General features: G+C 44.7%; 1 protein-coding gene across 1 annotated transcript in view; it reads right to left on the bottom strand.

Moving 5' to 3' along the window:
• Scara5 (scavenger receptor class A member 5) overlaps positions 1 to 25754 on the bottom strand; it is an 89484-nt gene that overhangs the window by 50573 nt on the left and 13157 nt on the right. The window contains exon 2 of the mRNA XM_035453107.1: positions 21371 to 21499. Within this exon, the coding sequence (XP_035308998.1) occupies positions 21371 to 21499 (129 nt within the window). The remainder of the gene's footprint in view (positions 1 to 21370; positions 21500 to 25754) is intronic.

Here is a 25754-nt window from a genome sequence, read left to right as displayed (position 1 = left end):
TCTTCTACCCTATCCGCTATTCCCTACACTCCTAACGGACTCAGGAGGTTTTGTCTTTCTTCCTAGGCGGGTCCATGTATGTCTGTCTTGGGGGTCCTCTTCATTGCCTAGGTTCTCTAGGGTTGTGGACAGCCTGATTTTTTATAGCAGTCCTCAGAGTCAGGTGATGTGTGAAACCAAGGGTCTGGCAGAATTCTCTGATCATTGGGAAAATGAAATTAAATGTGGGAGAACAGGGACTTCTTGTGTTCCATTGCTTCAACGTTGCACCCTTTCTTCTTGCCCCATGAAAAGCTGGATCTGTAGTCAGATGCCCGGGAGATGTGGGCTCTAAAGAGAGTTTCAGTGCCAGTAGCTGTGGCAGAGGTGGGATCTGGACTCACACAGCAGGGACAGTTGATCTAGTATTGTTTTTCCAACCCTCAAACCACATCTGCTTCCCCACATCTCCCAATGGAGCCTCCTGTCTCTGTCCTTTTGTTATTATTATCTGAATGTGTGTGTGTGTGTGTGTGTGTGTGTGTGTGTGTGTGTGTGTAAGTCTAGAGGACAGGGGTAATGTCAAGTGCCTTCCTCAATTGCTCCCCCCTTTATGTTCTAAGATAGTCATCCACTGGAGCTCACTGGTTTTGCTTGATTGACTGACCAGTGAGTTACAAGAATAATCTTGCCCCCACCTCTCCAGTGCACGGGTTACGGGCCCATGCTGCCATGATGGATATTAAGATGGGATGAGGAACCTAGAGATCTATCTACTTAACTGGTGTGGACAAGAAAGGAAGCCAACACTAATGTGTGTCTATTCACAGCCAGACCGAGGGCCCCTGAGGTCGTTGTTCCCTTGTCTAAATTTACATATGAGGCTTACCAAGACTGAGTGGCTTGCTCAGAATAATTGCACTCAAGAACAACAAATGCAGGGTTTAAACTCGCCTGTCTGCCTCATTCTGTTTCACGTCCACACACGATCCAGCCCTCTCACTCTAGCAGGAACCCACCAGGGCTGAACAAATCTCCTCCTGTATTTCTCTGGGCTGCTTCCTAGCCTCCGTCCCACAAGGCTGGAATCTGAAATCATCAAGGGCAGCCAGCTTGCTTCTCTACTCTATCTTTTTGGACAATTTGTTCCATAAGTGCTTGTTTTCAAACCACTCAACATCGCTCCCCCCAGGGTGTCCACACCACTTTTGGTTGGAGCAATGCTGGCCAATTTTCTCAGATCCATGTTTCTTCACTTGTTGAGCCTGTCATAAAGTATTTTTAAGGAGGCTAAAAATTATCCCTACTAATAAGCATGTAAGGAATCTGGGCCAGACTTGCCAGAACTGTAGACATTTATTGGGATTTCTCTCTCAGAACTCGAGGTTTGGAGCCTTTGAATTTCTCACATCATTGTTTTCCAAAAAGTGGACTGAGAAGACAGTAAATCATGGATGCTCTGAGCTGAAAGTGACCTTAATTTACTTCTCACTTTCAGATGAAGAAATCTGGACTGGAAAAGGAGGTACGACATGTTTTGAGTCACCTATATCACTGGTGACACAATCAAGAGCCATAAACATACTTCTGTAGACATGGCTTATATTTCATTCTCCTGTACCATGTGGCTGTCAATCCATGGGTGTCAATCCATGCATCATCTACCTGCCCTTTTATTCATCTATCCAACCACCCATCTGCTATCTATCACCCACTTACTCATCCATTCACCCATCCATCCATCCATCCATCCATCCATCCATAACCTATCAATCTTCCCATTAATCTATCTATTCACTCATTCACCCACCACCTACCCTTCCACTCATACATATGATCTACCTAATGGATAGATCCATTCACCATCTATTCATCTTCACCTCCATTCATCCACTGCTTGTCAACCTACTCATTAAGTCATATATGCATACACCTACCCACCCTTACCCATTCATCTGAATCTCTACTGACAGTAACATAAAGGACATTTCTACTTAAACAGTCCGAATCATTCCAATTAAAACCATTAACACAACAATGATTTGGGAGGATTAATTGGTCCCCAGAGTATTTGGCATTATAAAATTGGTGGGGTATTTCCAGTATTGCAAAAGTATTTAGTGTTGCAAAAGGCTTGTATGAAATTTTGCCAGCACCAGTCATCAGTCACAGCATGGTGTTAGATGGATTCAGAGCCTTTTGAACCAAAGGGAACAATTTTGATGACAACACTTAACATGTTGTAATTTAAAAAAAAAAAACTCTGCTACATGCATGTCATGTTTACAGTTTTTCAAAATTTGGCAGCTTTGTGTGCAGTGCAGAAGGTTACATTAAGGAAGTGGGTTTAGAATATTAGAGTTGGATGGGCCATTAGACATGGCTAAGTTAGAAAGTAAGGGATCACTAACTTGTAATCTAAGTAACTGGATTCAAATCTTATCTGCCATTACCTTGCTATATACTCCTGAGCAAAGGAATTTGTCTTTCTGAGTATCTCATTTTTCATATAAAAGACCTAAGACCTATCCTGGGGAGTTGTGTGAGGACTCAAGAAAAGAATGAATTCTAGATAAACACCTACTGTGAGTCAGGTTCTGTGCTATGTGCTTTATGTAGATTTTCTTCCACTTGAGGAAATCCAATATAAGGGAAGAAGATCGGCATATATTACAGAGCCCCATTCAAATCCATGGCCATGGTCACCATTAACATCTCTCAATGCTCACCCTCTGCATTTTGATGCTTCCCTTTTCCCCATTATCAAATGTGTTGGTATTAATATTCTAACACAGAGCAAAGGACACTTGGCCAGCATTCAGTATCCATCTATATCAGACAAAGAACTGAGGCCAATGAAAAGAAATAATATTCCCACTACTTGTCTGTGACAACCAAACCCTTAGATGGGATCCAGATACTCTAGATCTGGATGTGTGTTTCTCTGGTTCTAGTCTGAGATCTGTGACTTTTTAAAACCTCAAGACACAGTTCTTTACCCCATTTATCCAGGTGGCCACAAGGCTAGGTCCCCCTAGAGCATGGTGATCACTTGATGCCTTCCAAAGAGGTCCAGAACACCGTCTTCTCATATCAGTCTATCTCTGCTAAAGTTATCATCGCCTCTACCACACCCAAACTGCCGCTGTCCTCATGCATGCATGTATCCATAGAACCATCTACCCATCTATCCATCTACCAATCTGTCCATCCATCCATCCATCCATCCATCCATCCATCCATCCATCCATCTGTACACACATCCATCCATCTATATATGGAGCCATCCACCACTCATTCACCTACATATCCACCCATCATCCATATGTCTACCCACATATCCACTCATCACCTAGGAATCCACTCATGCATGCACACATCCATCCATCTTTCTACCCATCCATCCATTGTCTAACCACCTAGCTGCCTACTCATTCCACCCCTATCCATTTAAGCACAAGCAGAAAGTTCTATGCCTGACGAACTGTGATAGGCCACATTGGAACACAGAAATACTTAAAATGTTATAAAATTACCAACAAGTGAAGTGTTCAAGGTGCATGTGAAACATAAATGGGTAGGTAGACGCAGAAACTTTAACATTCTCTGTTGGTTCTACTTTGGTAGTCACCGTCATGCCTGGAGGCAGGGCTGTGCTTAAATGCCCTGTCTTCTACATAACTTCACTATTTCTAGACCCATGAATGATGATCTTTGGCCCTGGATACAAAACTTCTCTCTCTGCTTTCACTCTTGGGTTACATGGAATTCCTAAAGAATTTTGCTGATGTGACTGTTTCCTATGCTTTCTGAACACACCTGGAGTTGAACGGCCTTGAATGGTGGCTGAGTATCCTTAGCTGCCACCCCAAACCTACACACTCTTTAACACTCAGGCCTGCCTTGTCCTCTCATTCTTAGATATAACACTACCCACCTTGCAAAGACTATGAAAGCCACATATCATGGACTCTGCCTACTGTGAACCTTACAGTGTCTGCATGTGCATGGTTTCTATGAGGAACAGAATAAGAAGGGTCCCTTTTCCCTTCTCCAAGTGACCTCAATATGCATATGCATATGCAAACATTTTGATTAAAAAAACTGGAATTCTGGTTTCAAGTATTTCAGGTAAGAAATATTCAACCTGTAAGTTACTTGGGCAAGAATTATCAGTGGATGCTAAAATTAAGAGAACGATTATTGGGAAACAATGCATATTTACACAGTATATCAGAGGGTCTCACAACAGATCATTTATTTGTGTATGTGTGCATATGTGTATATGTGTGCCTGTGTGCAGGTAAGCCAGAGATTAGCCTTAGGTATTGTTTCTTAGGAGTTACTCACCTTTTTTTTTTTTTTTTTTGAGGCAGAATCTCTCCCTAGGACTTGGGGCATGTTGATTAGGCCAGCCAGTGAGCTCCAGGAATCTGCCTGTCTCTGTCTCCACAGTGTTGGGGTTGCAAGCACAGGCCACCATGCCTAGCTTTTAAAGTTGGTGCTGGGGATGCAATTTGTACCCTCGTGTTTGCACAGCAAGCCACTGACTAACTGGACTCTCCCACTAGATCCAGAAAGTTTCCTAATCACAGATAAGTAAAGACATTTTGGCAGTAGATAAAACTAGCCGTATCATTTTAAAGAAGGTTTTGATTTACCACCACTCATAAAAGAACAAATTGGGGTAATCTGCTTCCTGGGCAGGATGTAGTGTGAATGCCAAGAATGTCTAACCTATATCCGCCAAGGGAAAACGAAGTAAACATAAGCTGTAAAAGAGTATGTCCAGCAACTGACCTGTCTTTTTCAAAAATGTTAGTGCCGTGAGATACGGTGAGGGGCTAGGAGCCATTCTAAATGGAAGAGTAATGAGGCACAATGCCCACAGGTATGACCCTAGACTGGATGGTGCCCCAGGATCAAAATGATGCTATAATTGCCAAAACTGGGGCAACTGAAGAAAGTTAACATGGATGATATATTTATGATAGAATTCTATCAATGTTTAAATTCCTGGATTTAACAGTTATATGGAGGTGACTGAAGACTATACCTTTATTTTTATGAACTCTTACTAATTTAGGGGGTACATTTGTGCCCACTCTCAAATGGTTTTATAAAAAATACAAAGGAGGGTGAGAGAAAAAGGATAAAGAAGAAAGAACCAAAATGTAGCAAAAATATTCACAGTTGATGACCCAAATAAAGGATGTGTGGGTGCTGATTATTAAACCCTTTCTCTGTAGGTTTAAAACAAAGGCAGTCACAAAGGAGGCTAGTCTGATGTACATAGGGCTGAACAGAATGGCCATACCCCCCGATCCTAAACACTGTGTCTCTATTACTGTAAGTTTGTATTGAGTATAATACCAACCTTAAACCCAAATCTTGCCTTAAAAACTGTTGTCAAGCATGAATGGAAGCTGTGCATGGTAACTAATTCACACTTGCACGACCAGCACTTGAGAGACGGAGGCAGGGGGTTGGCCTCAAGTCTAAGACCAGCATGAGCTCCAGGCCAATCTGGGCCACAGATTTGAGACCATGTGTCAAAACAGCAAGCAAAACTCTGAGCTGAAATTTTCACACTGTACCCATAAGTACGTAAATTATTATTGACAATTAATTAAGTATTGAAATTATCATTTGTTGCACCACAGCCTCCCATTTCTGTGGCACCACTGTAGCATTGTCATGTTAAAAGGCTGGGTCTGAACTCTCTCTCTCTCTCTCTCTCTCTCTCTCTCTCTCTCTCTCTCTCTCTCTGAGATTCAGGCTTACTCTGGATTCAGATTCTCCATTCCTTATAATTCAGGACAGAACTCTAAGAACTACAGAGAAGACTAACATGTTATCTGGGATTGAACTACATAGAACAAAATAGTATTGCACACATATGATATCTGAAGTGACAACAAATAAATGAGATGTGATGGTCAGCCATAACCCTCTGGGGGATAAGAAGCAAGCCTTCATTGGTCACCCCATAGCTGCCTATCATATTTGAACAACTGACTTCCTAGTTCACTGTACACATGCATGAGATTTAAAGATTCAGTTCCCTTAAGCTGTAATTCAGTTAATAAACATACAGACCTAAAAAAAAAACATTATGAGATCATTATCTAGCAAAAAGAAAGCAAAACAAAACTGGAATTCTCTCGAAATACAACTGCCAGTGCTACATCATGCTGGGGAGACCATGGGGAAAGCCAGCTCGTTTACACATTGCTGATGACTGTGCAAAATTCCTTTGGAGAGATGCAAACTGCATCTCTAGCCATAAAAAGTGTTCACATTGTTCATAAACTATTCTCCCTCCTGGGGGTCACCCTCACCCCTAAAAGATCCAAAAGAACAGAGATGTGTCTTACATAACAGCACTGAAATGCACGTGCAGCATGAGCCAGCAGATGTATATATTGTATGTGTGAACATAGAGTTGAAGGAAGCTGTGGGTGTTAAGGTAACTGACTGCAGAGCATGGGACTGATGAGTGGGTTCTGTTGGACCACATAGTGCTGCAATGCGTGGTCCATATAAGGAATTTGACTTAATCACCGATTGGCTAGAAGAGGAAAGGAACATGTCAAGGGTTAAACTGTGTCTCCCCCTAATTCATACATCAAAGTCCCAGGGCCCAGCACTGTACATCACTCACACAGAGAAGGCCTTGAGAGACGTGGGAAAGGCTAAAGGAGACAAAGAGAGGTTTCCTACTCCACACACATGTGCCCACACACATGCAAAAATGCATGCACAGAGCACACACATGGCATGCACCAAACATACCACACACACACACACACACACACACACACACACACACACACACACACACACACACACACAGTGAAAACTGGGGAAAATGGGTAGCAGACACTCAAGCAGACTATCATACTCTCTCATCCACAGCAGTATTCATTAGAAGGCAGAAGCAACCCCACATGCCCAGCTCATATAACTGATGAGCCTTGATGATTTTAGTGAAATCAACCCATCACAAACAGGAGCCATTATTCTCCACCCGAAGGAGGTACCTAGAAGTAGATAGAGATGGCCATGCACTAACAGAGGCTAAGATGGAGTAAGTGGTTAATAGCACAGTTCCCCCTCGAGAAGCTGAGGAGGGCTCCCGGGATTGAACTGGTGGTGGTGGCCACACCACAACGTGGGTACACACCATATCATTACTACACATTCAAAGGTTGAGTGTGGTGACGCATGCCTTTAATCCCAGAACTTAGGAGGCAGAGGCAGGCAGATCTGTGAGTTCAAGACCAGTCTCATTTACATAATGAGTTCCAGACCAGCCAGACCTACATAGTGAGACCATGTTGGGGGGTTGGGGGGAGAAAGAATGAAAGAAGAGAGAAAAAATATACATGCTTAAAATGGTTATTAGGGCAGATTTTTCTGTCGTGCATTTTCCCACAATGAAATGATTCCAAAGGGTAATTTAAGAGGGGTGTTGAGTAGGGCGGAGGGTGGGAAGATGGACTGAAACTCAGTCCGGGTCTCGAGATTCAACCCCAGGGATAATGGAGGCAACTTAAGGGAGAGTCTGGCTAGATTCAGGCAAGCTCTCCAGGCAAGCGATTACTCAGCGTCAGCCTGTCCCACCCAAGTCCACATGATGGATGGGCCAGCTGGGAGGGACCCTATGAAGCCCCAGCTCAGCTTTCACAATTGAAATTTGGGGACCTGGCTCTCAGCCCATCGGCTGGAGTCTTCATTCTTCACTGCCTCTCATCCCTTCTTCCATCAAATAAAAAAGAGGTGGTGAGGCCTGGGTTGGGCCTGTTCTATGAGCTTGTCCAGAATGAGGGGCTAGCCTCTCTGCCCCATAAGAGAGGAAGGACACTGCTTGAGTACCACATGCTTGGGGTTTGTGTGGCTGGGGACTTTTGAGTTCCTCAAACTAGTCATTCCCATGGGCTTCGGTGGGTAGCATTTCCAAGCCCCTCTCCTAGGAAGAAAAACAAACAGCTGAGAATAGGCAGCTCCAGCTGCTGCACATGTCCCAAAGTTGAGATGGGGAAGCTAGCCCAGCCCCAGATGTCTAGTTAAATGGAAAGCAACAGGGCAATGGGAGGGAATGGGAACGTTTCCATAAAGCCATTTTATCAAGGAAATTTGAAAAGCCTTCCCCGAGAGCTCGTGTGTTTTGCTTCGTAATTTCAATGTGGTGCTATGATCCTACTGCACATCTGTGTGTGAGCATGTACCATAAAACAGACCTCGTAAAAACCCACACACCCAGGCTGTGTGTGCTGAGCCCAAACGAGGGGAACAGAGAATTGGCTCAGTTCTTGACTCCTTGTGGAAAAATCACCCCCTGTGTCAATCACTTCTGGCTGCCTCATTTCCCCCCAGTACTTGTTAAGAATCCAGTGGGTGATAGAAGACCTGAGGTCTGGCTCCAGCATGATCACATGTGAAGAGAACTCTGTCTGGCCTAGGTTCTAGCTTCAACTGATCTTCTACATTCCCTTTGTGGGGCCTGGTACAAATCATGAGTGGACAATGGGAGCCTGTGAGACAGGCTTTGAACTAGAGACAGGGTGAACCCCAGTCCCCTACCCTAATCACTAGTACCATCTAAATTCACTGAATCCCTGTGCATCTAATTTTGTTATGGGTGGTGTGTGTGTGTGTGTGTGTGTGTGTGTGTGTGTGTGTGTGTTTGTATTGTAGTATGAATGTGCTCTGGTTGCACCTGCCTGTAGAGGTCAGAGGTCAATATCAAGTGTCTTCCTCTATTATTCTCCACCTTATTTTTTTTTTTTTTGAGACAAGGTCTCTGACTGAACCTGGAACTCACTTAATGGCTAGATGTCTGTCAGTGAGTCTTCGTTATCCCTCTGTCCCTCCTACTCCTTCACAGGGGTTACAGACACACACTGTTACATCCAGGATTTTCCATGGGCATTGGAGAGTTGAACTCATCTCCTCATGTTTGTGTGACAGGCACTTCACTCTGAACCACCTCCTCCACCCACTCCTCCTGTTATACTATCTTCTGTGGGAACTATGACCCTCAGTCTTCTAACCTGTGAATGGGGATGGATGACACTGCCTTACCCTAGGAGGATCATGACTTACCAGTGTGAGATCTAACTACTGCTGAAATGGAATGGCGGCACTAGTGGGGAACTCTCATATCCAGGAAGGTCAGGGTGTTGGAGTGCTACAAACTGCACAGGTTGGAAAGCGGCCATTGTTGCAGCAGGATGACATCTCAGAGGATGGTCAGGTGAGTACAGGTTAGCAGAGGATCTTCATTCATCTGCCCCTGACCCTTCCCTCCTGGCCACATTCCATTCCTGGCATTGCCCTGTGGAAAGGCAATTATGGAGACCAGAGCCTGCTAGGAAAATTCTGACAGGGTTTTAGATCTGGGGGCCCTCACAATCTGTTGTGGTGGAAAGGGTCATGGGTGTGAACCCAGCTTCTGAAAAGACTTCAATGGGTGAGGCATAGAAATGACTGCTGGAGAATGTTCTGGAAATGTCTGCAGATGTGGGTGATAGTGGTTCATATGGACTGAGTCCTTGGAAAGGTAGTGAGTTGTGGCTTTTCTTTCTGCCTTTGCTGCCACCACCTAAGGCAATGGTTCCCAACTTTCCCAATGCTATGACCCTTTAAATTCAACTCCTCATGTTGTGGTGACCCCAACCACAAAACTGTTTCATTGCTACTTCATAACTGTAATTTTTCTAGTGTTATGAATCATAATGCAAATAGTTTTTGCAGATAGAGGTTTGCCAAAGAGGTAGAGACCCCCAGATTGAGAATCACTGACACACACACACACACACACAATTGGCACTATGGTTGCCCAAAGTGTAACTAAGCCAACTGCTGAATTTCCCATTCGGAACATGTATGACCCTTCTTGTGGACCCAATAATAATAAATCATTTACACATACTCACAGAGACAGAATAATTAAAAAGTTGGGCCAATCTAAAATGGAAAGACATAAAACTATGTCTTTGCCCTCATTAGAGCATCATCAAAGGTCTAGCCTGAGGAAACCATTGGCCATGTTAATGATGGATTCCATACACACATGATCTATGCAGCAAATGGAACACCCCAGTTCCTTTTGATGCCAGGCACAAGTCAAGCTAGAGTTACAGAAGGTGTCCTTTTGTCATAAGCCACAAAGGAAAGGAAAGAGTGGGATTCTTTTCATCTTCATAGTGTGGAGCAGTTTCACTTAGAGTGGGTCATTTCTCAAGTAAAGTATGTTCTGTGTAGATGCCAGACCCAGAAGCAGAACTGAGAAGGGATTTCTTTTCCAACACTTGAACCCATGAGAGACACTATAGTTGAAACGCTGACAACCAGGACCAATGGATAAGAGGACTTAGGAGGATGGGAGATAAGGCATCTAAAGCCAGGTGCGGTGGAGGGAGTCTTTCTGGGGGTAGGTAGGTAAGGGCTGCCTCTCATAGAGCCTAAGAGCTAGCTCAAAGGCAAGAGGCACAGGCTAGCATTATCACCGGAGTCCTCTGCATCTCATCCACCAGAGCCCAGGCTCAAGGGCAATCCAGCCTCCTTCCTGGCTTTGGCTTGCTGGAGAACTCCACATCATTAATCTTGGCTCTCTCCTGACCCTCAGGTATGGAGTTGGAAGTTTTAGCTCCCAGTAAAAGGGATTTAGATAAAATGGGATGTTATGTTTGTAAAATTGGGTCCCATCCTAGGTGGACCATGTCATTAATGAAGATGAGGAATGGGAGTGTGGAGGAGATGCTGACATTGGGCTTCTCCTGGTAAAGTAGAAGTCCCCGCATGGAGCCATCTAGAAAGCAACTGCCTACACAGAAAGAAGTGAGTTCTTGGTGTTAGAACATGCAAACAGTGACTCAAGCATGATAGTAGACATGCCATGGGTTCACTGAGGATGTCCCTCTGGTGCTGGGAAGTTGGACCTCATAGAAGAAGCCACCCAGATAAATAGCTTAAAGGATCCTTACTCAAAAGAAATAGCTTACTCAAAAGAAATGGTAGGCATGGGCTCTGTTTTTGTTTTTTTAATGAATGAAATAGCAGGCTTAAAGGAATGCTCCAGAGGGTGGGTGTGGATCTGGTGCAGCTGGGGCCCCCAAGAAGGAAGGCAGGGCTTCTGAAAACCAGAGCCTGCAAGCCAGGCCCTCTGCTTCATCTCCACCTTGGCTTCAGTCCCATTTACAGAGTTGAGGTGTGGCTAACGCTCTCTAGCCACTACCTTGCCCTGTGCCTTTCCAGCTCTGTCCCTAGCTCTTTGCTCAAGGGTCCTCTGCTGGCCAGGATGCTTAGCCAGGTGGAGCAGGGTCTGGACAGAGGCTAGAGAACACCCTCCTGGACACCTCGGGGTGGGGGACTTGCCTGGATACACTCCCTTGAGGCTGCAGAAACTCCACTGGGTGCCAAGCTCTCTGGGTTTGAGAGGGATTCCTGTGGCATTTTAAAAGGGCTGTTTGATTACCAGCACCAACAGAGTTAAAGAAAGTCAAAAATGAAAAATGTGTTCCGGCAAACCTCCAATCTACTCTACCACTATGGTTTTCATGTTTCCAAATTCTCTTCTCTTTATCCTTTTATATACATATTTACATAATGTTCTTCTAAGTGTATACAGACAACTAGGGGCTCTCTTTCCCCTTCATCTGATGTTGTAAACACTCCCCTTTGTTGCACACACACACACACACACACACACACACACACACACACACACACACACACACACACTCTACACATTAGACAACATCTTTTATTAGATGCCAGTCTAACAGAATCTTACACCTGGAGACTTTCTGGCTTGAGAATGACAGGATGATCCACCAGTTCAACTTCCTTCAGTAACATCCACGTATTTCTCAAAGACTGATAAAGACTGCTCCTCTAACATTCTGCTTTCCCAGGGAGGAGCTGTCTGTTTGATTATGGATAGAGAGATCTCTAATGAAACTCCAAACAACTGGCAAGAATAACTTGGAGTGACTTCTAGAGATGATCCCACTCATCCTGGTAGCCAGAGACTGGTCCCATGTCTCTGTATGAATAGTTAAGGACAGTGCTATTTAGGTCATTCTTGGTCAAGGGCTGGTTCTGGATCTACATGGCATCACCTAACCTCAGACATGATGGTAAGGGTTCTGTTTCCCCACTCTCTTGATCATGTCCACCATCACTGCCTTGTCCTAAGTGGTCCCAACATAGTGACTCGAGTCTGGCCTAAGGCTGTGAACTACCTCTCTAGGGTCTGGCTGTGCCTCTATGCAGTGAAGGTATTTGTCCTCATGGGCAAATATGTGCTTCTGCTGGTCCTCTTCCAAGTATAACCCCAGTAGTGCATTAATATGCTTAGACATGGTTCACCACACCTTGATGCTGAGAGCACTCATTCTCACCTCCTGTAGTGCTCCTATTTGCTTCATAACAGAGCAGTTCCAGGTTGCTGGTTGTACAATGTACATGTGCATCACACCACATACACACACACACACACACACACACACACACACACACACACACACACACACAATTTGTTTTTCTGACTCTGGCATCTTTAGATGGAGAGACAAGGATGAGGGTATGCTGATGGAGTGAATGGGGAATGAAGATGAGGTGGTCCAAAGAAGAGTCCTGTCTTTAAAACGCACACTGGGGCAGACCGTGGGCCATTTAAAGAGCTACTGCGGGAGAAAAAAAAATCAAGAGTTTTGTCTGCATGCTACGTTTCTGTGCTTACTAAATAACCAAGCAGTCATGAAATGTATTAGATTAGGATCAAGGAGAAAGGTCAGAGGGCAAGGCAGCCAGAATTCGAGGGGACACAATACTGATGGTGTCAGTCACTAGGAAGACAGTTCAGTTGAGGACACTGAGAGGAGGCCCTGGACTGAGCTCCTCATTCCCCAAGATGTAGAGGCGATGCAGGTTGGGATGAGAAGCCAAGAACACCCAGTGATTGATTGAGCTAAACTAGAACTTCTTAGAGTATCTTAGACCCCCTGTTGAACTCTTCAAGGAAGCATTCATTGAGTGTCTGCTACAAAGCAAGCAACACACAGAGGCACTTTAGATGTGACAGCCTGGAATGTAAGTCATCACTCACATCCCTGTCTTAATGGTTTTAAAACACGAAGCTTGGGAAATTTTAAGTCATCTCTCCAGAGTGCAGATCAAGAATGTTCAAGCTGGAGCTGGAGAGATGGCTCAGCTGTTACTAAACAGGCACTGCTCTGCAGAGGACCCAAGTTCAGTTCCTAGCATCCACACTGGGTAGCTTACAACCTCCCATAATTCCAACCACAGGGGGGTCAGACACCTTTGACCTCAGAAGACACCTGCACTCACATGCACATAGAATCACACATATACACATAATTTTAAAAATAAACTTTTAAAAAGAACAATCAAGCTAATATGCAAACTCTGGTTTGCTGGACCCAAAACATCTCTGCTAGTTCAGTCTGTTTCACTGCTGCCTGTTATACTACCAGGTCTGATCTCTATGGCTAGGGAGTCTTCTTGGTCCTCTCCTTCACACAGTGTGTGGTATATTGCTGGCATTTGGCGACAAGTTGAATTTGATGAGGGAAGGCTCTGAGTCCTTGGGTGTGCCTACTAAGCCTTCATGTTTACAGGATTATCACAGAAATTCCAAGTGTTTATGATTTCTCACCAATAGGGTGGAAACAAAAGCATGCCAGTCGCTTGGCTGCAATCCCAGTAAAAACTCACAGCCCCCAGTAAGTGGTAAAATCTCCCCGGAAGCCCTGGGCACCCCTAGCAGAAGGCAGAAACACAGGTAGATTGCAAAGGTGCTATGGCTTAAGCACCTGAAGAAAGAGGCAGGTCACAAAAGGAAGGGAGGTGCTAGCCCCAGCCTGCCTCCCTTTCTCTTCACTTAGAAAATTTCATTCTCTAGGGAGCTCTGTGTGCTGTAGACAGTCTCCAGTGTCCTCCTCCTCTTCTGTGTCCTGGCACAGACTCAACATGCTTGATCATTTCTGTGGAGTGTGATGAAATAAGAGCTTGGTTCTTAGTTATAACCACCTCACGAATGCCAATGGACTTGCACCACCAAGCACCAAGACAGGCAACTTAGTAATAGCATGAGTTAGTGACACCCTGTCCACAAGAGTAGGTAGTGTGCAGAGGACTCCCCTCCTCTTCCTGGATAGGGGAACTAAGGGTGATATGTATGTCCAAGGGGAAGAGTCCTCTCCTCCTTGTGAATGGAGACACTAAGGATCAGACCCTTGGAATAACTCGTCCACACTTAGTAGCAGTCTGACTCCCGTGTGTACCTACCAGGCAGTAGATCCTACCTCACACCAGGAGACTCAGGTAAAGGAGGTACCATGTTCCCCTGATACCCTTCAATACCCCAGGCCTGAAGCCCAGCCCTGTGGGACAATGGGCCACAATCCCCATCCCCTGTATTTCATTTTCCTCACTCTAAAATTAACTGTTTTCTAGAATCCTTTGGTGTTATGGGGATGGATGACAAAATCTAACTGAGAACCTTTTAAAATTGTGAGGCATGAGGCGAGTGTCTGGAAGCTAGCTGAAGAGCAAATAGGCTGAAAGCAGAGTTGCCAAACCCTTCCTTCCTCCAAGGGTCAGGCAGCATATATTTTAGGCACTGTAGGTCACATAATGGCTATTATCACTAACCTGGCTGCTCTAGAGTGAAAGCAGCCATAGATGTTTGTGAATGAATGAGTGTGGCAGTGTTCTAATATAACTTTATTTATAAAAAAGGTAGTGATCAGACATGGCCTTTTTATTAAAAGAAGGATTCCAATGGGACATGGATGAGATCTCTCCTCTTCTTTCCCTGTTGTGCAGCCAGGACTTGACTGGTAACTTAGACAGAAAAATTTAGCCACCATGCTGTCTGCCTCTGTCCCTTACCTTTCTTGCCCCAAGGGAAATCAGAGGCATCATCCTGGATGATAGAATTAGGGTTAGAGGTATCAGGGTGTCAAAATTATCCTGGTCCTTGTTTTCCTACCACTTAGACCTATGATGAGATGGGAAATGCTCTGACAGGTGGGAAACCCTGCAGAGTCAAGTGGGATTCAGGGGAACAGTAGTCTTTCAGGTGAGTGTTGGCCAAATCTAAGGATGCTGGAGGTGACCCATCTCACCTTGTAGGGAACAAGGGGAAAAGTACAAGTGTGGGTTGGTGAGCTCCTGGTCACGTTCCCCAGGGAATTGTACACGTGGCAGCAGGGTATGGTGTAGGGATTGGGTTGGAACACTGGCACAAGGCTGAAAGGGAAAGCTAAATGACAAATGTCTGCACCCATTGTCAAATTGATGCAACAGGCTGCAATGTTTGGCAGAATCCAGCGTGACGACATCTCATTGGGATCCCTGACAACATCTGTATTTAAGCTGAAACAGCAACAAGACCAATAAAGCTTGTTTTCCTAGCAGAGAATTGAGAGCTCTTACCAGGAAGTGTGTCTTTTGAAAGAGATCTAGGGGCTGGGGCAAATGGCCATGATTGGTAGGGGCTGCATAGTATTCTATAACTAGATCTACATGGGACAGACCACAGTTGGCCCAGTCTAGTATATGCTGCCCTGGACACACCACACCACGAATAATGTCTATTTATGTTTATCACTCAAACCTGGAGTCTTTTGGGAGGATGGGTGTTGGGGAGAATGGAATTGTTCTATTCATTAATTTAGTGTTGGTTGTACACAGGGAATTAAGAATGCAAGAGGTAATTCCTCATCAAGAAAGAGTTCTCTTAGAGTGGAAGGGAACAGGGATCTAAACCAATCATTTCAATATGGAAATGTAAAGAGTGAGGTCTCCATACACAGGGGTCTCTAAACCAGGACTGTTGAGCTACTGCTATTGGAAGGAATGGGCTTGCTCACTCTGGGGGTTGCACTTGATCGACACAACAAACAGCAAGAGGGACAGCAAGAGGTAAAAAATGTCTCTCTCATTTGTGGCTGACCTTCAGGCAAAGCTGAATACTTTATCTGCCTGGAGATTGAGGAGGGAGGGAGGCTGTGAAAGATATCCACAGAGGCCCCTTCTAAGGCTGAGCCTCAGTGCCATGGGTGGGGCTAATACTGTGGATGTGGCATGACACCTTCACTGCTCAAGACCCACAAGTTGGAAATGTTGCCTGGGGTCTGGACCAGGAGCCCTCAGATGGATCACGAGGCACCTGTCTTGGTTCATTAGAATCAGGTAGGGCTTGGGCACATACTTCACAAGTGCAGCTCATCTACAGTCAGTCATGAGCGCACAGGCTAAACCAGTGGGTCTGTTAATCCTTTGCTGTTCTCAAAGCAAAATCCCTGAGTGTGTTAACAATAATCATCTAATGGTCACTGAGTTCTTTTCCTGTGCCAAGAGCTAAGATTTTCACGCATTAATTTGTTTAATCTTTTACAACAGTCCTACAGGGGTGTATACTATTTTACAAATAAGGAAATAAGAATTATTAAAAGTTACTCTTTTTACTCCCAGGATGACACAGCCATTCAATGGTGGAGCCTGGAGTTAAACCACAAGTTTGGCCTCAGAGCCCAGAGCCTAGTGGGAACCACACTCTTTTCCAATATACAAAAGACACAGAGAAAACTAAAACTGTCATTTGACCTGGTATTTTTCAAACAATGGCTGTGGTCCATTCAGAGATTATGAAATGAATGGCTTCATTGGGACTGTTTTAAAAACTAAAAAGAATTGAGTAGAATAGGATAAAAAACCATCAGTGAAAACAGACATTTCAGTGTCAGACTTGTCTGTGAGGTGCTGGCTGGATGTAAAACATACCTAAGCCATGGGTGTGGGGAGGAAGGAAGGAAAAAAGACCACCCTGCTCATATTACAAATGAATAAATAGCCTAATATCCAATTAGCAGAGAGATGCTCTGAGAGTATGGAACACTGGCAGATGAGCTGAAACTAACGTCCAGCCAGTCTCCATTATTCATCTCAGTTGACAGCAAAGGAAACCAAGGAAAAGAATGTCTATCAATGGAAGCAATGATACCAGCCCCTCCCTCAGTCACACTTGCCAGGTACCAGGTGCTTTCTTGAGTACATTAGATATATTGACCCTTTAACCCTCACGGCAGCCCAGTGTGGCCAGTAGGAATGCCAGCTTCCTGTATCTTAATAGAAGGACCTAGTACAGAAATGTCAGGTGATGTGGCTATCATCACATGGGCAGTAGAAATGCCAGAGTTCAAGCCCAGAGAGGCTCTAAGGTCCAGACTTACCCCAGTGTGAACCACTACACAACCCTTTCTATATTAATACTCTCTCTCTGAAGACTATAGGGTCAGCATGCACTAAGATGAACGTGTGTTCATCTCCTCAGCTACATACCTAAGTCTCCTAGCCAAATGTTCTTTTTGTTTTTGTTTTATTTTGAGACAGGGTTTCTCTGTGTGTTTCTGGTTGTCCTGGAACTCATTTTCTATAGGTCAGGCTGGCCTCACACTCACAGAGATCCGACTCTGCCTCCCTGAGCACTGGAAAAAAAGGTGTGCACCATCATCACCCGTGCCAAATGCTCTTGAAGGGTAATTCCATATTCGGATCATTTAGATCCTTGATTAAAATGAAAATAACCATCTTCCCCACATGAATGTTTTCCCAAGGTTGTCTTGTTCATTCATTCTCTCATCCATTCACACATGTGAAAATCAGCCCATGAAGAAACAAACTAAGTATACAAAAAAAATTGTAAGGCAAACTAAATACAGCATCCTTTCTTTGTTCTTAAGGGATTAAGGCTGCTGATGAGGAGACCAGAATACACTGAGATTGAAGTAGGTGAGATAGAGCCAGGAAGGGCAAGCGTAGAGGCCTCAAATGGAGCACAAATGAGGTACACCCCAAATCCTTTCTCTGTGGTCTATGAACTTGCTACAAGTGAACTACAGATGTGTCTCTTGGTTCTTGTTTTAATTACCTTTAAATTCCCACAAGGCACAGCACGGTGACAGCTGACTCTGTCCATGTTAATTACCTCCTCAAAAGTTATTTTAATGACTCAAGATTCAAAGCCTCCTCAGGAAGAAAGAAAGAAAACTAACTCCTCATCGATGCACACCTCTTTCTGCCACAGGGGCAGGGAAATTGTCTCTGCTGTCCTCAACGTTAAGGTTCTGTAACACAATGAGCAATGTCCTTGACCACAGCTACAGACACGGGATTGCCAGAAACAGATGCCTCTGGATTGTCTTAGTAAAGACTGATGGCACACTACCCACAAGAGGCATGATGATGTCAGAATCTACAGTGTAGAATACTTCCAAGGCAGAGAACTCTGCAACGCTAGCATTTGGGAATGGGACATTCTTTTTGCATAATCTGTTATGTAACATAAGCTACATTGTGTGTGTGTGTGAGAGAGGAGAGAGAGAGAGAGAGACAGAGACAGAGACAGAGACAGAGACAGAGACAGAGACAGAGAGACTTTAAACTCACTCTGAGAAGCAACCACACCTCATTACCTTTGTATTCCTATGATTGAAGAAGATGACAGCAATGGTCAACTGTTGCTATTAAAAAAGAATTAAAGTCAGGTGTGGTAGCATATGCCTATAAGCCCAGGATTCAGGAAGCAGAGAATTGCCAAGAATTTGGGGCCAGCTTGGTCTTCATAGTGAATTCCAGTTCAGCCTGGGCTACAATACAGGAGAGCATGGAGGGTATGGATGGCAGGTTCTGCCTGAGGTGAAGCACTCCCAGTGAGAACCCCAAAGGCAGCCAGCCAGTCAACTCTGGGTCATCTGAACCACCACCTCCATTTCCCATCATTTTGGTGTTTGCTAGGAGGGAGCAAGTGACCAAAGAGCCCTCTTCCCTGAGACTAGGAAGGCCTCCTTTAAGGAACTCCACGCAGTACAATATTCTCTTTCTGATGGGAGTGGCCACTGCTGCACTTTGGTGGGCTTCCCTTATAAAACCTCTCCCAGAGGCCAACAAGGTTGGCCAGACAAGAACCTAGGCAGTTGATAACGGCCACACCCTCCAAGCCAAGAGATTAGTTCCATTCCGCTCAAAATTTTCAACGTACCCAGGCAATAATCCATTACTCCAAAACTTACAGGCTCAAAGGTGACAGCAATAACCAAAAAAACAAAAACAAACAAACAAAAAAACAAACAAAAAACCCAAAACAACCCTGCCCAGGTTTGAACAACTTGAACAGCTAAGGAAGCCTGGCAGCATTTTCACAAGATTGGGAAACCCCATCCTGCCCTCCTTTCTGAAGCTTCCAGGATGTCATCATAAACCCCATGAGACCACTAAACCAAGAGAGAGAGAGCCTTATTGTGTCCTGCTGCACGGCATTGCTGCACGGCATTGCTTCTCTGTTCTGAAGGGACATCCATCTTCACAGGATCTGCCCTTTGGTCTCAGGTCCACCCTCAGCCAAGTCAGATGTGTCTACCCTTTTCCATGCGGCAGCCCTCCAGGTATCATAAGGCTTTCCTCCCCTGCACATTTCTCTTTAGATTTAATGATATCTCCTTGCCCCCACCCTTAGCCTCCAAGGTCCTATCCCAGGTCCCATCCCACTCTTGTCCCTCTTTCAGAAACCCCCTTTGGCCACCTAAAAGTTCCTGTTCAGAGCACTTGTAACACCATGGCTTTCCTGCTGGGCTGAGACACTTTCCAAACATTCCAGAAATTTGTTATGGTCCTGGCAGCCAAAACCACAAAACCCAGATCCCAAGAACATGTTCAAATCATCCCCTGGCTGGCTTGGCCCATGGTAGACCTTGCTGGACACCATCCTTTGGTCTCTGGGATGAATCATGGGTTTCTCTCAGTGTTGCTGTTGGCCACTCCTCGGTGTAGTGCTTGGTGAGACAGGCACCACCCCTGATACCCTGAGTATGGAAACCTGAAGGCACAGGCAACACCAACTATCACATTACAATGCCCAAGTGGCTTGTCCCACTTGATGGGGCATGAGTCAAGATCAGGGAGGTCCCGGGCATCATTTCAAGACTTCCAGCAAAGGGTCATCTGTATGGGATGAACCTCCAGTTAACTCAAGGACCCCACCCTGAGCACTCCAAGTCAACTCTGCCTGGTCCACAGCCTTACTCCAAACAACCCCACCCTCTTTCACACAACAGCCCCATTTTCTCAGAATGCTCCACTCCAGAGTCATCCTATACCCTAGAACAGTGGCCACTGCATTTCTCCTTGACAGGGCTCTAGTCACCAGACCATGGATCAGAATCTAGAGTGGGAGCCCCTTCAGAGAATCCCCTGGCTCTTATTTAGCTGTGTCTCAGTCTTAGCACAGAGCCTGGCACAAGGTAGGTTCTCATGTGATAGAGTGACTCTTTTGGCCTACTTTGCCAAACTGTCCAAGTCTCTATTGAGAAGGTGGTAAATGAGCAGTCTGTCCTCTGGAGAGGCCAGGAAAAGACCACAAGGGCCTGGCTTTGCTGTCTCCATCATGGTGGAATGGCCTGCAGGTGGGAAACTGGGCTGTGCACAGCACAAAGCCAACAGGCTCCCACTAGATCCTTTTCTTATCTTTCTGTTTTTCTTCCTTCCTTTCTTCCTTCCTTCCTTCCTTCCTTCCTTTTATCTCCTTCTTTTCTTCCTTCCTTCCTTTTTTGGAGACAATCTCTTTGTATAAACTTTGTATAAGCTGTTTTTATATAAGCTCTCCTGGAACTCACTATGTAGATCAGGATTGCTTTGAACTCACAAAGGTCCACCTGGCTCTGCCTCCTAAGTGCTGGGATTAAATGTGTACTCCCCATCCCTTTCTAAATCTGCCAGCTCTGACTTGCCCTAGCTAAAGAATGTCCCCCACTCCCATCCTACCCACTAAAGGCTTATCTCATAAAAAAAAAATGGAAGAAGAACCAAGAGTTGAGATAGAACCAATTCTATCTCCTCATAACTGCAAAGGGAAACAGGCTTCCCCAACCCTGATTAACCTCAGCAGCAAAGTGCCACATGACTATTTTAATGACCATCCCAGAGGTTAGAGAGGTCTGGTGTAAAGCATATGTCCCATGATGATGCAGGGACAGGGATGATGCAGGGACATCCAGCCTCCCTGGGGAGCTGGATCTATCCTACTGGCTTCAGAGGTCCTACACCCTCAAACAGCCTCCCCTGCCACTCCAGTCCACACAGAAACAGGCAGTACTACTGAAGACCATGTCTGGTCAGAAAGACCAGCCATCATCTTCCTCTGTGGTTTCCATAGAAACAGGGTGGGCCAGCATCTTCCTCTCCGGTTTCCATAGCAACAAGGGTGGCATTTGGGCATATGGCAGTGGGAGTGGGGAGCAGAGGCTATGAGTCTCCCTCTCTCATCCCCAAAGCCCTGGACACACAAAGCTACTCTTACCTGCTAAGATGAAGATACCCACAAGAATCAGGAAGACCAGAAGGTAGAGCCCCAGGACTGCGTGCTTCAGTGCTGACAGGGAGCCCAGCTGTGTACAGCATCGACCCACCCGCCGCTTGTGGCATGGACCTAAAAGAGGAGAAATGGAACAGAAACGATGTTTGAAAACAACCTCAGTTTTTCTTTTGAGGTCTCACCTCTCCCTCTTGCACACAGACGCTTATGTCCTTCTGCACATCTATAGCACAGCCACCTCAAATCAGGAACTTTCTAAGACCATCATGAGCCATTCAGGTTTTTGTACTCCATGCACCCTCTATGAATAACCCAAACAGGCTTGTGTGGTCCCATAAGCCCATATCCAACTAAGAGAAATACTCTAAGATGGGCTTTAATGCATGTACTTTACCAAGCGCCATTACCTCATGGAATCCAGGGAATATGGAGAAAAGTTAAAATAAGAATTGCTGGCCTCACAAGATGGCTCAGTGGATGAAAATGCTTGCTGTACATACCTGGGACTTAACTTTGATCCCCACAGAGAGAAAAGACTCCATGGAGTTTCCCTCTGACCTCCACAGTCTACTATGTCATTTGCACCCACACATACACATCATGGGTGCATTGTGCACACATGTTAATAGTGATTCTAAAGGAATAGGACTTGCAAGTTCCAACTTTTGCAGTGGTTAGGAGCAAGTGGGAATGAGCACAAGGCTCTGGTAGACTATGGAAAGGTGCACCTGCTCTGGAAGAAGTTGAGGGCTATGTAAAAATTGGAATTTTTGAGACATCTTAGAACAGTGGTTCTCAACCTTTCTAATACTGCCACCTTTCAATACAGTTCTTCATGTTATGTGACCCCCAACCATAAAATCATCTCATTGCTACTTCATAACTGTAATTTTTCTACTGTTTTGAATCTTAATGTAAATATCTGGTAGGCAACCCTATGGGGGGTGGTGACCCACAGGTTGAGAATCACCGTGCCAGAAGGTGCTGTGTGACTATCTTTAATGTTGGCAACTGATTTGAAGCTAAAGGCAGTAGAGGACACACATAAAACAGGTTTGTAAGCCAAATCCAATCATCAGCTTGCAAACTTGGGTTTAAACTTACCAAAACTCATAGTAACCTCATCCTGTACTGTTAGGCCACCAGCATCTGCTGGAAATAACACAGTGCTTGTCATGGGCCTCACATCCAAAGTCAGCTAAGTAAATGCCTGGTGTATTATTTGATTTTCTTGTTAGTGCAATAAAATATCTGACAAAAGCAATAAGGAAAGATGATGTTTGGTTCAAGCGTGTCATCCATATTGCATGGTGACAATAGTGTGGCATCATACTGCATCCACAGTCAGCAAACAGAATGAGATGAATGGCGGTGTTTAGCCCACTTTCTCTTTCTTACACAGTACCTGAATTACAGCCCAGAGGATGATGCTGCCTGGATTCAGGGTAGACCTTCTCTCTTCAGCTAAAATGTTTGGAAAAACCTTCATGGGTACACACAGAGGGGTGTTTTTATGGTGATTCTAAAAGCTAATGAATTTGGCAATTAAGATTAACCATTATAGATGGGTGTGGTGGTGCACACCTTTAATCCCAGCACTCGGAAGGCAGAGGCAGGCAGATCTCTATGAGTTTAAGACCAGCCTGGCCTACAGAGTGAGTTCCAGGACATCTAGGTGGTGACACAGAAAAACTCTGTCTGGGTGAGGGGGTAGGGGAGAGATTAACGATGATACCTGTCAATATAGTTACTTGAGAGGCTGAGCAAGAGTATAGCAAATTCAAGATTGTTTGGGCTACATGGTAAGTTCAAGGCCAGCCTGGGTAACTTAATGAGCCCTTGCCTCAAAATAAAAATAAAAGGGTGGTTGGTAGTTCAGTGGTAGAGTGCTTATCTAGCACACACTGGGCCCTAGGCCCCATCCTCAGGACTGCAAATAGCAGCTACCTTGTATTAGGACTCAGGTGACCTGTCAACTCAATTTGTCCTTCAAGGCAGTCCTTAGGAGCCCACACAGAGACCTGGAAACTTATAAATCTCCTATGCCAATCAATGAGACACCCTCCTCTGACAATTTATAAGAATCAATTGTATGACATTCTTTTCAAAGCACAATGTCTCTATTTCACTTTTTGCTTCATGGGGGTGACAGGCCCCTGCAGAGGGACTGCCCTTTATAGTCCAATGCCACTAACTGGACAGGTACGGAGAAGGAAAGGGTTGGCAAGAGAAACTGAAGCTGGTGAGACTCTTGCAGTCCCTTGGTATTTTCATTGGTTTTGAGGACCTTCAAGGGCTGTGTTTTCTCTCTTGAGCATCCTTACTGATTCTTGGCCTCTGCAGGTTTTGTTACCATGGGGAAATTGTGGGTGACAATTGATGCCTTAGGATCCAAACAGTCCTGGATCCTCAGAGGTGTTTTGACTTGAACAACATTTTCCCATTCATTGTAAACACTGCCTTTAAAACACTAAGCAGGACAATTGCACAACCTTGCCATAAAACATCAGGCACAATGCAAAGCTAACTGCCAAAGAAATAAAAGTAGATGACCATTCTCCTCAGTCCTGAAATGTTAGCAAATTTGGGGAATCAAGCTGGTTTTCTGCTAGCATTTGAACAAACCACATCTTTTTTTTTTTTTACCTTACCTGGAATTTTCTGTCTAGAATTTTTCCATCTCTTTCTATACTAGGAACGAACTGGTTTTACTCCTGAATATGTAGGCTCTGGGAACACTTCATCTACCTTTTCTGGTGAGAGTCACTAGCTTTCTTATTGCTACTTAACAGAAAAAAACCTGCCTCCTGAAAGAGCCAGGGCAGTAGGCACAGCACTGCATGTTATTATACACATGTTAGCTCTCATTAGCACAGTGGACATTCCAGCTGTCCTTCTCTGTGTCTCCCATCCCCGAGTCTCAAAGCAGAATAGAGGGAGGAAAAACCACAGACACATATATTGCTAAGTCAAGGCTAACCTTTGCCATTTGTATGCATATTGCTAGCTCATCACAGGAGGGTGTCGTGTTGCACACTGCATGGTAGCACTCTATTTTTTTCATGAAAAAAAGAAAAGCTCCTTCCCTTTTACCTGAGGCTTCTACTTAATAGTGTGCACCCTGCCTGTGACAGATCCCTTTGTCAACAAACACAAGGAAACTAGACCTTCCTTTGAGAGGGTCTGGTTCCTTTAGAAAGTCTTAATCCCATCCTACACTAAAGGAAACTATTTCAAATAGATCAGAATAGGGGCTTCAGACATCTTTTTCCACAAATGGCTGAACAAGCAGAACATGACTATCATGACAAGATGCTTAGAGAATATGACTGCAAGGGAAGCACAGATGAATTAAGATGAAGACTAACAAAAGGAGGAACTTTTGTTATTGTGTGTGTGTGTGTGTGTGTGTGTGTGTGTGTGTGTGTACCAAAGGTCAACTTTGACTCAATGCTCTAATTTATTTTATGAGACAGGTCTCTTGCTGACTCTGGGATTCACCCATTTGGCTAGACTGACAGACCAGTGAGCTGGTGGAGTCCCCCTGTCTGTACTGGAGTTGCAGGTGTGCCCTGTCAAGTCTGGCTTCTGACATGGATTGAAGGTAATCCAACTCAGGTCCTCATGCTTATGCAGCAAGCCCTTTACTGATTGAGCCATTCCATTCCCCCAGACCATAGAGACGTGTGTTTTTATTATTGTCCCCCCCCTTTTTTTTGCTAAGTGAGGAGGCATATTTTTTTTAGCAAAGTCTTTTTTCTGAAGAAGATGGCAAATTGTTGTGGAATATTAATTTAAGATGTGTTACATTTGTTTATGCTGTGGAACATTTGTTTAATGATGCAAAGATGTGTTGCATTCTTTCCTGTTGCATTTGTTTAACTCTGTGAAGCTGTGTCACTTTGCCTGTCTAAAACACCTGATTGGTCTAATGAGCTGAATGGCCAATAGCAAGGCATAAGAAAGGATAGGCAGGGCTGGCAGGCTGAATAAATAGAAGGAGATTGGGAGGAGAGATCGAGGAGAGTGAAAAGAAGGGGTTAGACCCCCCAGCCAGATTCGGAATAAGAAGGAAATAAAAGATATCCAGAAATAGAGAGAGGTCAAAGCCCAGAAGCAAAAGGTAGACAGAGATAATTTAAATTAAGAAAAGCTGGCAAGAAACAAGACAAGCGAAGGCCAGGCATTTAAAAGTAAGAAAAAGCCTCCGTGTATTTATTAGGGAACTGGGTGGTGGGCGCCCCGAAAGAGCCAAAGAGTAATAAAAACCAACAGCAGAAAATTTGGGACTTTGTTTGCATACCTATGACTTCCTCGGAACACTTGTGAGGGAGGTACTCATCTGTTTATTTTATCCGCTTACGTTTTG

This window comes from Cricetulus griseus (assembly GCF_003668045.3).
Source record: "Cricetulus griseus strain 17A/GY chromosome 1 unlocalized genomic scaffold, alternate assembly CriGri-PICRH-1.0 chr1_1, whole genome shotgun sequence".
NCBI classification, from domain to species: domain Eukaryota; kingdom Metazoa; phylum Chordata; class Mammalia; order Rodentia; family Cricetidae; genus Cricetulus; species Cricetulus griseus.
This window is presented reverse-complemented; position numbering and strand designations above follow the sequence as displayed.